Genomic DNA, 18006 nt, shown 5'->3' with positions numbered 1-18006 from the left:
TCCGGTCCATGACATCCTGGACAAATGCCTCCTCCGGAACCTGCAGCAGACACAGGTGTCTTGTGCCGCAGGAGCTGTGACTGGGGGAAAGGGCTCCATTACAACCACGAACACCGCCATGGTGTCTGAGGACCCTTGCAGCCGGGTTGTGGAATGGGGTCGGCAAACACACCCATCCGTATGCACATTCCAGCCAGTTAGTGTTTCATCACGGTGGTATTTAACTCCCTTCCAGTTGTTTCAGTCTTTATAGGTCTTGACCAAAACCACAGCAACGTCACCGGTCCCAGCTTACCTTCGTCCTTGTTCCAGGAAAGAAGACTACCATTTAGATTGACTCTGTAAGGAGCAGTATTTAATTAGTGTTAAGTTACTGCATCCAAACTGCAAGGTGGCATTAGCTTACAATTTGAGAGTTTTCGTTAACGGCCCTGTTCTCCAAGCACTTGCTGGTTTTCCTTTAATTCTGCACAGCTCTTATTAAAAGTCAGTGACCTGTTCATCCATTTCAATCTCAATATCTCTCTCTTTCTCTCTCTCTCTATCTCTCTATCTCTCTCTCTCTATCTCTATCTCTGTCTCTATCTCTATCTCTCTCTCTCTCTCTCTCTCTCTCTCTCTCTCTCTCTCTCTCTCTGCATTTGGGCCATCACTGCACATCAGATCTAGATCAGCTGATAGGCCTGTCTGTGTGCTGTAGTATTCTATGACTCTGTAACTCTATGTAGTCGGGGGTTATTTTGTGGGGAGGTGTGGGGGGAGTGTGGAATTGAGATATCAGTAGAGAATTGAAGAGTTGAAAGTGGGGAGTCAGCGTACCACCATTTTTGGACAGTTTGGTGAACAGAGAAAATTGAGGAAAGTTTGTGATATTATTGAGTTTGCTGGACAGTGAAGTTCTAAACTCAAACGAAGACCTTAACCCCAATTGGATATAAATAATAATGAGTACTCTCACTAAAGGAAGATTATACTGCAATTCTCAAGTTGGAGAATCTCAGTATAAACACCATAATAGTGACTGTTAGTCTTCCCTTTCACTGTGATATGGGTGACATCTCTCTGTTCCTTGTTAGTGAGAGAGAGAGCAGTTGTGACATGTCGAACTGTCGGGTAAACAATAGTTCTTGTTGACTGCGGATCATGGCCTCTCTTTGGGGTGCAGCAAATGCTTGGTGGGTGGTGGGCACTGACATTTTTTTGCTGAAATCGGTGAGGGAGGAAGTTAATGCACTGATGCTTTGCTGTTACTTGCACGGGGGAGGAGGGAGAAGGAACTTCGGGGTTCTAATTTTTTTTTTGTCGTTCATTCTTTTGGGGTTCTTCTGCTTCTCGTTGATGTCTGCGAAGACCAAAGATTTCACATTATATACTGTGCACATTCTCTGATAATAAATGGAACCATATGAATCATTTGAACTACCGAATTTTCAAATACTAGTTCACTTCCCTGTTTATTCTCCTCAGCGAGTTTAATCATAAACACCCACTATTTGAGCGGTGTGTTCCTTCTCCCTACCAAGGAGAAGATACTTCATACTAACAAAGCAGATTAAAACACAATTCATTTATTTTCAGTGATACACGTTCAAATCCAAACAACATTCTTAACACGTGTTTAAAACTCACAGAAGAGTTCAGTCTTAAATATTTCCAAATTAAAAACCATTTCCAACACGCAAATCAATTCTAAAACACAAAGGATAAAAGATTTCCAAAACACAGGTATAACCAATGATGCAAATGAACAAATTGGCAAAAATCGAAGCCAGAGGAATGGATTCCAGTGCACTCCGTGTTTCTCTTGTATCTTCTTGATGTTCCTACGAAGCCAGTGCTGTCTGTTTTGAAACAAACCAGATTATGTAACCCATTGTCTTATATTGCAGCAATAAATCAGGTACAGTGAGCTACATCTGCTTCCTACAGTCAGAGCATCTAGTGAACGCAGAGCTTGTTTGCAAATCTGCTGCATAGATAGTATTTTGTTTTAACTTCATTACATTTTGCCACTTACATTTTAGCCAACCGGTGGTGAGGTGGCAGCCACACTGGAGTTTGAGGAGAGTGGTCCCGGGTTCGAATCTGGCTGACTCCTTGCACTTTTTCCATCCGTGCTGGATTGACCATTGAGCTGGCAACTTGGCCTCATGAAAAACAGACAAAAGTGCTAAAGGCTGCCACAAGCATGGAAAGGAACAACAATTTACATTTCAAGAACTGAAGACCGACTCCCGTTTATGACCAAAAGCTAAACAAAGCAATATTAGTTGGAAGTTTACTTACAACTGTTTGTGATCTTACAAGTGGTGGCTGCTATGTTTAGAAAGTGAGCTTGGCAAACATGAGAACGAGGCCCACTGGGCCTCGAATATCCATCACAAGATGATTGTGGTCTTTGATTCAGGGAACCATGGTGTGGCAGATTGCTGGTGGGAACAATATTCTCCTATGCACTCCAAGAAGCACAGTGTAACTCATTGCAACACTGCAATGGGAACAATATTCTCCTATGCACTCCAAGAAGCACAGTGTAACTCATGTCCAGAAACGCCCGAAAAAAATACAAAATGGTCATGATTGTATTTTATTTGTGAATTAAATCAATTTTCAATGGTGCTATTCTAAAACACAGAAATATGCAATTGAGTTTCCTAATGATTTGGGAAACTAATGGAGAGGGCACAGCTTTAGAGTGAGAGGGAGAAAATTTAAAGGAAGATATGTGTTTTGTTTTACAAAGAGAGTGGCTGTGCCTGAAACAAATTGCTGGAGTGATTGTGGCAGTATTTAGTGGCATTTAAGAATAATTTAGACAAACACGTGAACAGGCAATGAATGGAGTGGGAGAGGAGTATAGGGATTATGTGCAGGCAGATAGGTTTAGTTTAGTACGCCACCTAGATCAGCACATACATCGTGGGCCAAAGGGCCAGTTCCTGTGTTGTACTGTTTTATGTTCCACGTTCTTGTCTTCACAGCATGAAATGGTTTGTATGGCAATTGCCTGCCGATGGAATATTGTCAATAGCATGGTCTCCAAGTTGAAAGAAATATTTTTAAGCTCAGTTCCTTCAAAGATTTTCTGGTGAAACAGAGGAATTTAACTCCTTTAAACATAGAACCAGCAAGTTCATGCCTATGCAGGGTGTATGATTTTAGACAGTTAAAAATGTCACGATAACATGATATGTTATTTTAATTGTTTCTAAAATTGGTGCAAGATCAGAAAACTGTTTTGGAAACATTCCACATCGATTTATTCAGAAAAATGTTATTAAATAACATTGTTTGTGAATTCACACACAACCTTATTTTCTTAGAGAAAAGCAGTCAAGAAGCTGCACAAAGAATAAATATTTCATAAATAAGAGATCCAGGAATGGTCATGATTATATTTTACTCGTGAATAAAATCAATTAGTTGAGATATTGATTTCAAAAGTCAGGAAGTTGTGTTGCAGCTTTATAAAACTCTAGTTAGACCACATCTGGATATTGCATACAGCTCTGTTTGCCCCGTTATAGGAAGGGTGTCAAGGCTTTGGAGAGGGTGCAGAAGAGGTTTACCAGAATACTGCCTGCATTAGAGAGCATATGGTATAACAAGAGGATGGACAAGTTTAGGTTGCTTTCTCTGGAGCGGTGGAGGCCGAGGCAAGATCTGATAGAGGTTTATAAGATTATGAGACAGATAGAATAGACAGACTGCATCTTTTTCCCATGGTTGAAATGTCTAAAATCAGAGGGCATGCATTTAAGGCGAAAGGGGTTAATTTCAAAGGAGATGTGAGGGGCAAGTGTTCACACAGAGAGTGGTGCCAGGAATTCGCCGCCTGCAGTGGTGGTAGAGACAGATACATTAGAGACTCTTAAGAGATGTTAGGTAGGCACATGAATGTGAGGAAAATGGAAAGATAAGGACATTGTGTAGGCAGAGAGGATTAGATAAATTGGCCATTTGATTACTAAATTATTTAGTAATTGTTTCAGGCACTACCACTCTCTTTGTAAAACAAAACACATGTCTTCCTTTAAATTTTCTCCCTCTCACTCTAAAGCTGTGCCCTCTCTGTTAGTTTCCCAAATCATTAGGAAACTCGATTGCATATTTCTGTGTTTTAGAATAGCACCATTGAAAATTGATTTTTATTAACCAGTAAAATGCGATTGTGACCTTTCCTGGACCATTTTGTATTGTTTCAGGCATTTCTGGACATGAGTTACACTGTGCTTCTTGGAGTCCGTAGGAAAATATTGTTTCCATTGCAGTGTCATCACCAACTGATGAGTAAATTTTTTTGGTTTGGTACAACATTGTGGGCCAAAATGCCTGTTACTGTCCTGTAGTGTTCCACATTCTATGCTAAAGAGAGTCCTAACTGCAGATTGAGCAGTGTAGACAAATTCCTGAATACAGGAGAGCTCCTAGTAACCAGTTTCACCAGGATCTGGATTCCTTGGATGGGGTATTGTTTGTGGTGAACTTGATGATAACCTGCCAAAGGTTTACAATTTATTACCAGGCTTGTGATGATTGCTCATTCTTCACATTTCCCCTCGTGCATTAACCGCTACAAAAGGTGAGGTACTTTTCCAGTTACACAGCAAGATAAAAGTCTTCTCCACAAATGTGATCAAACCAAAATCAAAGTTTTTTAGATTATGAGGACACTCAGTCCTTATTTATTGTCATTTAGAAATGCATGCATTAAGAAATGATACAATGTTCCTCCAGAGTGAGATCACAAGAAAAAACAGGACAAACCAAAGACTAACACTGACAAGACCACATAATTATAACATATAGTTACAGCAGTGCAAAGCCATACCGTAATTTGATAAAGAGCAAACCATGGGCACGGTAAAAAAAATCTCCAAGTTCCAATCGACTCCCAATAGTCCCCGATAGCAGGCGGCAAAAGGGAGAAACTCTCCCTGCCATAAACCTCCAGGCACCGACAACTGCTGATGCATTGGAAGCACCCGAACACAGCCAACTCTGAGTCCGTCCGAAAACTTTGAGCCTCTGACCAGCCCTCCGGCACCAAGCACCGAGTACCATCTCTGCCGAGCGCTTCAACCCCGTCCTGGTTGCCGAGCAACAAGCAAAACCAAGGACTCGGGGCCTTCCCCTCCCGAGATTCTGGATCACACAGTAGCAGCGGCAGCGAAACAGGCATTTCAGAAGTTTCACCAGATGTTCCTCCGTGCTCTCACGTCTGTCTCCATCAAATCAGGATTGTGCACAGCACCCTACTTGACAGATTACAGATATCATTCACCGGAGTGGTCGCTGCGCGCCGCATCGCATCGCCATCTTCTCCTTCAGAACATAATTAAATATTTCCCAGAGACACAACTAGATCTACAGTGACCAACTTACAAAAGAAAACTATATATTAGAATCCTGCAATTTCTATTAATTAGGTTCGTCCATCATCATCGATGAAGACCTCGACACCATTAATGCTTTTTACGAGGTCGAGTTGCTAGCTCGACACTCAACCCGGCACAGATGGAAAGCGTGCCCGGGAGTGGCTCGACTGGATTCGAACTGGGGAACCTTCACTCCCAGAGTCCAGCGCTGATGTCACTGCGCCACCAGCCGGCTGATGGTGTCGAGACTAGCGCTTGATTTGGATTTAAGTGAGCGAGAGTTACGCAGCACCAGCCTCACTCTCTCTTCCCAATTCCCATCTGGATCCAGTGGCAAGACAAGAGTTGAGACGACTGGAGATGGGACTAGGCGCAGTGGATGACCAGGATACCTTCTGTGTCTTGTCCTGCTCTACACCTTCCACAACGTTTGCAGAAACCGCCTTCTTGACCGTTGGACCTTCCATTGGTCTCGTCAGCTCAATCAGCCAGAGTCTGCCTTCACATGCTGGGATAGACAACTCCCTATCTCAGCGAGGGTTTGAGACCCGTCGGCTACCCTCACCTGGTTTAGCCGGCTTGTCAAAGCCGTTGCCCGGGATGTGGCCGCTGTCGCATGCAAACAGCTACAGGGAGCCACAGGTGAGAGCTGAGTGCCAGGTGGGGACCAAAGGTGGACAAACCGCCCTGAAAAGGACATGACATGATCCCCCACCAGAGGTGCTACCCCTCCCTGGCGCCCCATACACCCCTGGGGAATTCTAAATGTACTAACAGGAACTTTTGAATGGTTGCCATCCAGAGACATCCCAAAAGTTAAAAATAATTTTAACAAATAAACTTTCATACAAAAAAGTGACTCCCAAGCTTCAAAAAGTTTCCATTAACAAAATAAAATAAAACAGAATATTTTAATGCCTGTTCATTAAGAGCAATGAGGACTACCTCTTGGCCTAGAGCAGGCAGCTAAAAATGCATGTGATTATATCTCGCTGGTAGAGTTTATCTACAGCAAAAGGCATGGCAAAAACAAATTTGTCATAAAAAGAACAAGAGTTCTTTTGTCGTGGAAGTAAGAGAAACTGGACCAAGCACAATCTGTTTTGACTGTTACTGTATTGTTTGAAAAGAAAGCCGCTTACTGATTTGTACTTGGCTTCATTTCAACATGTCTTTCTCAGTCTGTCTACATAACAATTAGTAAAGCGGTCAGGGGTGTATGCACCAGCCCGGCCTCAGCAGTCTGAAAAAGCAATTACCCAACGGACAGAAGTACAAGATTCAAAGATGTTCTCAAAACCTCCTTGATCAAGTTGAACATCCCCACCCACTATTGAGATTCCCTGGTCTATGAAGGCACGAAATAGAGAAAGTAAGCCTTTGGGATGGCACTGAATTCCTGAATCCAGTCTACCACAGATTCACCAACGGTCCCTCAATTGGCTCTCCACTTACCGCTGCCTTTGGAAAGCAGCCAACGAGCTCAAGGGACCCTCCCACCTTAGTCATTCTCTCTTCTTCCCCCTCCTATCAGGCAGAAGATACAGAAACTAGAGAGCACACAGCACCAAGACTCAATATCCCACTGTTGTCGGAGTATTGAATGAACATCTCATACACTAAAATCTAATTTCCTAATCTACCTTGTTGTAGCCCTCGTGCTTTACACTGCACTTTCTCTGTAGCTGTTACACTATATTCTGCATCATGTCTTCTCTTTGTACTACCCTCATATGCTTAGGTGCAGCATGATCTGACCGAATGGCCAATAAAGAAAAGCATTTCACTGTATCTTAGTACATGCGACAACACCAAACTAACATGAATACATGTGTTAAACACTACCCAGTCCATCAAAGGCAAGGCACTATCTTCCATCCAGTCCATCTTCAAGGTGCAATCATATGGGAAAGTTGTTCAAAAGCCTGCCACCCTGACCGTACCCTTTTCTCTCATCTGATTATACAGGAGCTTGAATGTCCAGATGACAAGAGTCAAGAACAGCTTCTTCCCCACTGTTCTCAGACTCCCCTTCCCAGTGGTACTCAAACCCTTAATTCTGCTCTCTCCGTTACTGTCACTTTACCATTTCTTGTTGCACTACTCAGTTTGCACTGCTATACTTTGCACCATTCCATTGTTTGGTGCTCACTGCTTGATAATATCATATATATTATCACTGTGTACACTGCTAACTCTGCAAACTTCATGCAGTAAAACAATCTGAATCCAAATCCAGCTTAATGTGTTGGAAGGAATGCACAACCTCACAGTTTACCTCCTCCATCAAGCACCCCCTGTCCAGTTCACTTCTAGATCTTCCACACTGGTCCCCCACACAAAGGATACGCAGAAATGGAAATGTAGAGCAATACCCAATAGCCTAGAATACTTGCACAGAATTGCACTGCGTGTGTGAGATTTGTGAACAGCATTGGCTTTCACCGCTGCACTTCACCTGACATATGACACCTGTTTCAGTATTAGTTTGGGAGCATGACCTAACCTGGCCCATCAGCAGGAGGCACCTTTTGCAGATAGATGACTTCTTTAACTTCTCATTGATAAATTTCACCCACAACCCTCCTATCCACCTTTCTCCTCCACCATCACAATGTCCTCAGGCTTCCATCATCTCTCCCAATTACCTTTTCAACTAAATCCCCAATCACTTCCTAATCATTTCCCAACCATCATTCCCGACTCCTCAGCCTCTCAACCAATAATTCCCTTCTCCCAGATCATCCCTTAAACTGACACTCTCTCAGTGACTGACTATCCCCTGGGAACTGATCATCTCCAGGGCCCCAGTCCAATGCTGATTCTTTTCCTATGTATGGCTTCCTCCACAACACCCACCTGCTTGAATTTATCTTCCCTGTCTCTCCCTACACCCAGAATTCTTCCTCCTTCCAATCTCCTCTGCAGTCTAAACCGGTGGGAGGTTATAAGGGGCTTTGTGTATGCGTATGTGTGGAGCACTTACCCTATAATGCATCACACTTTGTCACATAGGAAGCCCGTACATAATTGGAGTACGCTTGTTACGTTTTACCTGCAATACAATTTCTAGGTCCTGAAGTCTTCCGGCATCACTATGTTACACCACTGTGTGCTCAATTAAATACACTATCTCAAATGTACTTCAAACTTGCATTAAGCCATAGCATCAAAAAATAGATCATTAATTGTTAATTGGTCATTAATTTCACATGCTATTTGTACAATCTGTATGAATTCCCTTTGGCATTTGTATGTATAATAAGTGACTGGGCTTCTAAGAATCTTCTTAGAAACGGGAGAACTAAAACAATAACATTTTTTTAAAATAATAGACAATTTGCGTCTTAAATTATTAATTCATGTTCGGCACCTAATTAGCAATTTGAAAGGAAAAGCCTTATGATGTATTTCAGAAACTTTCTTAGAAGCTGATGATGAATTCTGTGTACTTAGTGCTCTGAGTGTAATTAGATAAGAGCTACTGGGCTGGTCTGTTCATGTTTAAAAAGTAGTGACGTCTCTTCCAAAAATAACAACTATGTCGGCCAGCCTGGAAAACACACTGGGAGCTCCCCAAGTTGTGCAGATCAAAAGAAGCTCCAACAGCCAACCCTACCCACCTCCACTCATCAACATCAAGGCTGCCGAAGACTGTTTTGTTGTTGACTGTTATGGAAGAAAAATATCATTCCCAAGTTTGTACGAGAAGAGTAAAGCTATCCTGATTTTTGTCAGGGTAAGAGAGGCAGAGGAATGCAGATGGCTTCAGGCCCGATTCAGAGACAGAGCTCAGCTGGGATACAGCACGGCCATTACAGAGTTCACAAGTAACTTCTTAAATGCTGGAGAATAATTGCACATGCATTTGAAAATGTCGAGGGGAAGGAGAAAATTAATACAGTGCATTTATCATTTATTATATGCATTTTCCAACAAATTTTGAAGTATTTAAACTTGCAGTGTTAGTCTGTCTTTTTTTCTTTAAAAGTGCTGAGTGACCAAATACAGTTGTGCTTTGAGTTGTTTACTTTTTGCAAATATATATTAAGAAAGAACATTTCTTGAAAGTATAATAAGGAGCTATATTAAATTGCACTGTTATCAACTAACTGATCTTGAAGTTATGTTAATACATTCATTATCCACTGTTATTAAAAAAACTAATGAAATCTTCACATTATTTTTCAGCATTTTCTGTGTTATGCCTGCAGAGAGTATGTGGAGGACTTAGCAAAAATTCCACAGAAATATCTGGAGGTGAGATCATTTAAAATTTCCTTTTTTTCTCCTAGACTGCAAAACTAACATAATTGTTGGTGAGGGTGCTCTAACCCAAGTTCTTACTTTGCAAATTTCTCAGTGATAAGCAGAAAGAGGGAGTATGTCAATTCAGCAGACTAACCCTGTTCAACTACATTGACACCGAAGTGTGCAAGAGCCTCTTTCTCTGTACGTGTTCAGTGGATTTGAACATTGTTTGAAAGGCTGGCATTTATTGTCCACCCCTAATGCAACTGCCCAAATTGAGCTGCTAATTAAGAGTCAACAGCATAGGTGGGAATGGAGACACAAGCAGAATAGAACTGGTGAAGATGGCCAATTCTGTTCTTGGAACAAACTTTGGTACAATCCATTAATGCCATGATTACCATACTGGTACTAACTGTTTATTCCAAATGCACTTAAATTCATCAAATGGTGTGATAGGTTTCACATTCATGACTCTGAATCAATCAATTCAGCCATTTAACTACAACGAGACCTAATATGTCACAGATCATAAACACGAAAAGCTCTGTAGATGCTGGAAAATCCAGTGCAACACAAAAAAAATGCTGGAGGAACCCAGAAAATCAGGCAGCATCCATGGAGGAGAATTAACAGTCAATATTTTTGACTGAGATCCTTAACAGGACTGGAAAGGAAGGGGAAGAAGCCAGAATAAGGTGGGGCGAGAGGAAGGAGTACAATCTGGCAAGTGATAGGTGAAACCAAGTGAGAGGGAAGGTGGGTGGGAGGGGTGCATGAAGTAAGATTCTGGGAGTTAACAGGTCGAAAAGGTAAAGGGTTGAGGAGAATAGGATCTGTGCTTGGGTGTAAAAGAGAGAAAGGGAATATATTTTTCAGCTATAAAACTTAAATGAACAATCATTACATTCAATATTACCACATGGATTGGGATAATTTTTACACACATCTTTTTCACTTGGAAAATGTGCAAGAGAAGAAGATTTCTTGTTAACTAATATATAACAGACTGAAGTTAATGCATGTGTTTGGTGCTGAATGGGTAAATGAACAGCAATTTCTAGAGTCATTGAAAATATAGATTTTGAGAGAGAAAGAGAGAGAGACAATATACATTAATAAAGTCAATTGTATTAACTTACCACTTGCAGGCCAAAGAAGAGGTATTTGAGTTTTACCCATTTTGGGTCAGCCAGTGTTAAAAAAATAGGGCTCCTTTGATGGCTGATTAAAACAAGCCGGTAACCTACTGTAACCTAGAATCAGAAACGTCTGAACATCAGTATCCTGTCAGTAAGTATGACCGAACCACAGCAACACTACAGCAGTGGTTATGTGTTTGCAGTTGGCTTTATTATCTTAAGGGCTGGGAGGAGAAAATCAGCAGAGATTCCTACTTTTGCATCAAAGAATTCCAAATGCTGGAAATCTGTAAAAAAAACCTTAAATGTTGAGTACTTAATTGTTTTTGAAAGATCTGAACAAAACCACAGTACTAGCTTTCGCTTACCCTGCCTGCTGCCATCCACAGTGAATGGAGAATGTCTGGATGGGATGATGAGAGCATAATTCACTGAAACTACCATCTAGCAAGAAATTCGCAATTATATCAATATGACTCACTATTATGAGGGGAGAGGAATCTAAAGAAATAAAAGAGAAATTTAGAACATCTAAGTTTTCATAATGAGCATTCTCTTTTTTTACTTCACACTAATAGATTCTCTGGTATCTCTGTCAAACGTGAACTGAAAATAACTTTACATTTTATTTGTATTTAGTGATAATTCTTTTGGACTGTTAGCATTTAGTTGTGGCAGTGTTTGGATCTGGCAGCATCTGATATGTTACATTACAGAACAAATTGGTGTCTCCAGATGTCTAGAGCTTCACATGAAGATTACCCTATTATTTATTTTGTCTTTAAAAGGATGCTGGTGTCAGACTAATAGTCATTGGACAATCCACCCATGACCACATACAGGTAGGTATAAATCTTTTTGTTATTAAATTCATAATCATTAGAAGTATTTGGAAAAGATATTACTTGCAGATCTGAAGGGATGCATGAATGAGTAGCATACTGTAGGCAGAATATCATTGAAATTTTTCTTGTAAAGTACTTGATAGTCAGGAATAGTATAACATACAGTAGATGCATGTAAAAGGAAGCTAGATAAGTCAGCAAAAGAAGGAAAATAGATGTGGTGAATGGGTTGAGATGAAGTAGATGGAATGAAAGTGCTTTGCAGCATGATACTGCCAGTGACTCAGTAAACTAAATGATCATTGCTGTGATTCAAGTCCCAAGTAATAAGGCATTGTTGTTCAAAGATATCCTTTTGTTTGCCATGGGGAGAGAAACTCAGATGTAAGCTAGTTCAGCAAGCTTTCCTTTGATAAATGAGGCCAGATTAAATTTTAAATAGTTTTCATTTTATTTATTCATGTTAATCCTTCCGGTCTAAATTGGGTGCTGCTAGTACAAACAAAACATTAATTGTGCTTTGATAAAATTGAACTCTTATTCAGCTGCAAGTGATGGCTGGTGCTTAAACACTTCAAATGCCATTTTGATCAATAAACAGCTCCCAGGAATTTAATTTTATAACTGCAGCATCAAGTATGACTGGCATTTTTATATCTGAACTTCTAGCATGAAGAAACAAGTTATTTCTTCACTTTAATATTTTCACTAAAATAATTATTTCGCTTGTAGGGTTTTTGTGCACTAACTGGATATACTCATGAAATTTACACTGATCCAACCAGAGACGTTTATAAAAGTTTACAAATGAAACAAGGAGAAACATTCCATCAAGCTGGTAATGTATTGATTTCATACAATCCTATGATGGTTTACATACTATCCAGTCTTCGATACTGTTTGCTCCTGCGCTGGGCCTACATGGGCACTAAGCACCTGTGAATGACAGTGTATGGAGCTGAGAGTTTTTAATTAAAGGTTAGCTTTATTTCTCGTATGTACATTGACACATCAAAGCATACAATGAAATGTGTCGCTTGCTTCAGGGATGTACGCGGGCATACAGTTGTCAAGTGTTGCCACACCTCAGATGCCAACAGAGCATGCCCACAACCTACTAACTCTAACTCATACACCTTTGAAATTGGGACAAAACCAGAGCACCAAGAGGAAAGCCACACGGTCACAGGAAGAATGTACGAACTCTCCTTACAGACAGAGGCAGGAATTGAACTCCATTCTTAAGCTGGCACTGTAAAGTGTTGTGCCCATGGCTACGCTGCATTGCCGTGTATGGCTCAATATGAGAAAGAGCCTTTAGCCTCTGGATTACTATGGAAAGCAGTGGACATTTTTTTTGTAAAAAAAACACACAAAGGTATGAAACCAGCTGCTGGCCTTGTTTAACTAACCACAATTTGTTAATATTTATTTAGTTTGTCAATAAATGGATCAGCTATACTCATTTTTTGTTCAAAATCATCATGGATTTCTTTCACCAGTCAGGAGTCCCCACATTAAATCAAGTACATTGACTGGAATCTTTAAGAGTATGTGGAACGCAATGAAGAGCCCGGTATTTGATTTTCAGGGTGATCCAGGACAGCAAGGTGGAGCTTTGATCGTCGGACCAGGTGAGCTCAGCATTATTTCTAAAGAATACATTGACAGAGATTTTTTTTAATGTCATAGATTTACAGAATATTATTTAGGGCAAAACAAAACTTTTCACTTGCTAACAAAAAAATTCTTCCTTACTTACATGGAACAAGTGAGTTGATAAGTAACTTGTAATCATTCTTACAGTATCAACTACTGTATTTAAAAATCATGTTTATGTATTGGAAATTGAAACAGACTGCAGCTTTCAACTGATGCTCAAAATGTAAATTCCCTCCCTTCCCTCAATTTCTTTTCAAAAACCAAAGCATTGATTCCAGCTTAATTGTGTTTTGCTGGTACTAAAATTCATCAGATAACTCTTCCCAGTAACCGCGTCTAATATATGAGGCAAAACAATAAAGGAAACAGTTGTAGCCCACCAAGCAGACCATCAATGAAGTTTGTATTTGAAGCATAGTCATTGCGGTAAAGCAGAAAATACAGAAGTTAATTTGCACAGAGCAGTTCTTGCAAATAGATCAAACATGTTTTAGTGATATTAATTGAGGGATAAATATTGTGCAGCATTCTGAAAATAATCCTCCAATACCATGGGATCTTTTGTGCCCTTGGCAGAGAACAACAAGGCCTCAGTTTAACACTTCACTCATATGATGACAACTTCAGCAGTGTTGCTCTACCTCAGCACTGCAGTTAAGCAGAGAAGACGTCATAATGCTGCCATCTCTGCCATAGTTGATAAGGGATAGCCAATACGACAGCTGTCACTGAGAAACCTCTTGTCCAGACTGGTATCAATCCGTTGTATGTTTCAACAGGATTTTAATAGATGATAGTCATAAAACACACTGATTTACTTCTTCTCCATATCACTGGGCCAGTTGTGTAACTCTGTTTGCTCTTCTAAGATCTGATAACCTAGTACACAACAGCAACAGCAAAGATTCCATGTCTTTCCAATTTCATTGTTGCATAGTATTTTATTTTCTACGAATTCAAGAATTACAGCAATATATTTTAGCTGAGAAGGAACGTTGCTGAACATATCTGTGATTTATTCTTATTTCCGCAGGAGATAAACTTCACTTTGGACATCTTGATTTAAATAGGTCCGATCATGCACCCATCAACTTATTGCTGCAGCTGGCAGGAGTTAAAACTGTGGACTTTTCCAATAAGGCTGAGGTCATTGACATTTGAAACAATATTAATACAAAGGAAAAACTGAACACCATTCTATTCAACACAGGCTTATAGTTTTTCAAATAACTTTAGCTCTCATATTTTTATTAGCAGAAATTAAGTCCATCAACAATATTTATCATATTCTAAGAGAAACACATTGATTAAATATCTCAACTTATTAAACATTATCTGTGGAGGTTTTGGATATTTATGTTCTTCTGGCATAAAGTACAAATCCATGATTGAGTAAACATGAGGAATTCTGCAGATGCTGGAAATTCAAGCAACACACATCAAAGTTGCTGGTGAACGCAGCAGGTCAGGCAGCATCTCTAGGAAGAGGTACAGTCGACGTTTCGGGCTGAGACCCTTCGTCAGGACTAACTGAAGGAAGAGTTAGTAAGAGATTTGAAAGTGGAAGGGGGAGATCCAAAATGATAGGAGAAGACAGGAGGGGGAGGGATGGAGCCAAGAGCTGGACAGGTGATTGGCAAAGAGGATATGAGAGGATCATGGAATAGGAGGCCCAGGGAGAAGGAAAAAGGGGAGGGGGGAAAAAACCCAGAGGTTGGGCAAAGGGTATAGTGAGAGGGACAGAGGGAGAAAAAGGAGAGAGAGAGGGAAAGAATGTGTGTATATAAATAAATAACGGATGGGGTACGAGGGGGAGGTCGGGCATTAGCAACTGCCGCTAATGAAGGGTCCCCTGACGAAGGGTCTCAGCCCGAAACGTCGACTGTACCTCTTCCTAGAGATGCTGCCTGGCCTGCTGCGTTCACCAGCAACTTGGATGTGAATCCATGATTGAGGATTAGAATCATAGAGTCGTACATCTAGAAGCAGGATCTTCAGCCTAATGGTCCGTGCCAACGATCAAGTACCCCCATTACACTAATCCTACTTTATAGCACCTACTTTCCCATTAATTTTGTTTGGATTCTAAAACTCACGTGCACACTAGTGGCAATTTACAGCAGTCAATTAACTCACCCGCACGTACAGGATCCTGGTGTCTTGGAGTTGTGCAGGCAGCAAGTCTACTATCTGCACCCACTCTGCTACTCCTGTACCCAAGACATGTATGGCCACTGAAGACCAGAGGGCAGAATAGAAGATGAGGGACGGGAGCAGGGATTTTTTATTTTCCTAGAAGGAGAAATCGATATTCACGCCACCTGGTTGGAGGCTACCTAGATGGAATATAAAGTGTTGCTCCTCCACTCTGAGGGTGGCCTCATCTTGGCACAAGAGGAGGCCCATGGACCAACATGTCGGAACGGGAATTAAAACATTTGGGCCAGCGGGAAGACCAAAGTAGAGGACGCTGCATCGGGAGCACCAGACACAATAGATGACCCCAGCAGTTTTGTAGGTGAAGTGTTGTCTTGGGGAACCGCTTTGTCGAGTACCTCCACTCCTTCCATCAAAAGCAGAACTTCCCCGTGGCCAAATGTTTTAATTTCAATTCCTATTCCCATTCCAAACTATTTTGAATGACATATAAATGTGGGCTGAAGGGCCTGTGATGTGCTGTAGATTTCTAAAATGCTGCCTAAATTCTTGCCTAGTGGTACTAAATCATACCTCCCCCCCCACCCCCAAATTTGTTCCAGTGGTTCCCATCATCACCTTCCTTACGTTCAGATTCCAACACTGGTGAACTTTGTGTTCTTGCTTATCACCATCCAACCATCATCTTTGCCTTCACTTCACTTAGCTCCATCTGCCTCTGTCTTATTATCCACCTGCCTCTTTTTCCCAACTCCTCTCTTCCCCCTCCTGGCTCGATCTTCACCCATCCCTTCAGTCCACCAATCACCTCCGGCTCTTCTCTCACCACTGCCCCTCTTCTCTTTATACTGCCCATCTCCCCTTTCCATTCCCAAACCAGGATTTTGGTCCAAAACATTGACAATTCTTTCCCCACAGATTCTGCTTAACCTGCTGAGTTCCTTCAGTGGATTACCTGTTGCTCTGAACTTAAGTTAGTTTGTTGATTGCGTAACCTTCTATATTTTTCCCTCCTCCAAAAGTTTTGTGGTCTAATTGTGAGTAAAGAATCACTTTGTTACAGATTTCAATATACATAGGACACAGACACACTATGTGGCAACAGTCCTGTATCCCAGTGCGTTATGAGTCCCATTAGCTTATCATTTATTATGCCTGCATATTCTAGTTTCACAGAAAAAAATGTAAATTTCAGAAAGGTGCTAATCATTTTGTTCGTAATGTTTCCAACATATGAAAGTCAGAGAATTTTTAAAAAAAACCTACTGTATGTGATGGGCTGATCTTTCACCTGGAATTTCTTCTATCTCCACATAGCTGAAAAATATAATGATAATGATGCTTACGAATAAACTCTTCCCGGGCTTCCATCCGAGAAAGCACTAGATTCTTTATAACAATATTCATTTCCATTTATATTAGCACCTTTTAATGCAGCAAATCACCTCAAGCCACTTCGCAGAGATACAGTATTATCAAACAAAAATTGATGCCCTGCTAATTAAGAAGATGCTGGGGCAAGTGACCAAAGGCCAATTAAAGAGACCCTTCCAAAAAGTAACCTAAAGAAGATCAGAGAGTAAGAGAAGGATTTCCAGGCTTGACTGTAGAAGAAATGCCAGTACTTCAATAATTCAATCTGGGAAGATCTAGAGGCTGGAATTTTGAACAATGGTTTTTGAAGTGTTAGAGAGACAGGGAGGGTTCAGAAGAGGAGGAATATGAAAACATGGGTGAACATTTTAAAATGAAGGCATAACTTAACCACGAGCCATTGTAGACGTCAGGGACAGGGGTGCAAACCCACATCTGTTCACTTTGTCCCATTAATTTGTCACACTACCTTGCTGGCACTTGAGGGATGGTTGCCCAATATCGGCTTGTTAAAAATCATAGTTCTTCACCAGCAGATTTTGTATTCTTTTGTAGTATTTTTGTGCCCAGATCATGTATATGATGGAATGTCCACTTCATAACATCACGTAGAAAGTCTGCTAAAGTCCGGCAAATTCATGAAACAAAAACATATTTCCCCATTGGTAATGCTTTAATATTTCTATATTTATATAGGCAAAACTATTTCAGCTCTGGCCTACATTTTCTATTTAATTTTAATGAAAAAAAAATCTCAGTTAGTAGCTCCAACTCTTCAGACTCTGGTGTAAGCAGCGTGTTGGAAATATCTGAATGCTTTTCACTTGCCACTCAGACAGCTTTGGCCAGAGGCAGCACTACAGGTGGGCACTTTCATAACCCAATCCATTCATTACCTCCTGCCTGCACTCACAGTAAACATGTCCAACATCGGTCCGAGCAGCTTGCCAGCCCTTTAACAGTCACATTCAGGACGGCCGATCCATTTCAGGGAAGCACGGTTGCTAGCCAGGGTTTGATGGTGTAGTTTGGCAGTATGGAAGGCGAAGGAAATTGCCCAACTTGCATTATTTTCCCGATGCCCTGCCCTTGTACCAGCCTCCCGTGCCGCACGTCACTCAGTAAGCGCAGCAGGCTGGGGCTGTGGGGGGAGGAGGCGGCGAGCCCGAGAGCTGCAGCAGGGAAATCAGCGGCCGG

The 18006-nt window shown here is 41.1% G+C and overlaps 1 protein-coding gene and 1 long non-coding RNA gene across 2 annotated transcripts; one reads left to right on the top strand and one right to left on the bottom strand.

Moving 5' to 3' along the window:
* Window positions 1-1756: 1756 nt before the first annotated feature.
* Window positions 1757-17839, bottom strand: LOC134357567 (uncharacterized). The gene is made up of 4 exons (XR_010020655.1): window positions 17706-17839; window positions 16702-16752; window positions 2018-2147; window positions 1757-1841 (listed from the first exon to the last, which is right to left on the bottom strand). It is a non-coding gene; the product is annotated as an uncharacterized LOC134357567 (long non-coding RNA).
* Window positions 8917-14705, top strand: prxl2c (peroxiredoxin like 2C). Its single transcript, XM_063069189.1, has 6 exons — window positions 8917-9117; window positions 9570-9638; window positions 11560-11613; window positions 12349-12454; window positions 13119-13250; window positions 14312-14705. Exons 1-6 carry the CDS (start codon window positions 8920-8922, stop codon window positions 14437-14439), a joined length of 687 nt encoding a protein of 228 aa, XP_062925259.1. The 5' UTR covers window positions 8917-8919; the 3' UTR covers window positions 14440-14705.
* Window positions 17840-18006: the final 167 nt, after the last annotated feature.

The sequence above is a fragment of the Mobula hypostoma genome, chromosome 16 (genome assembly GCF_963921235.1).
Source record: "Mobula hypostoma chromosome 16, sMobHyp1.1, whole genome shotgun sequence".
NCBI lineage: Eukaryota > Metazoa > Chordata > Chondrichthyes > Myliobatiformes > Myliobatidae > Mobula > Mobula hypostoma.
This window is presented reverse-complemented; position numbering and strand designations above follow the sequence as displayed.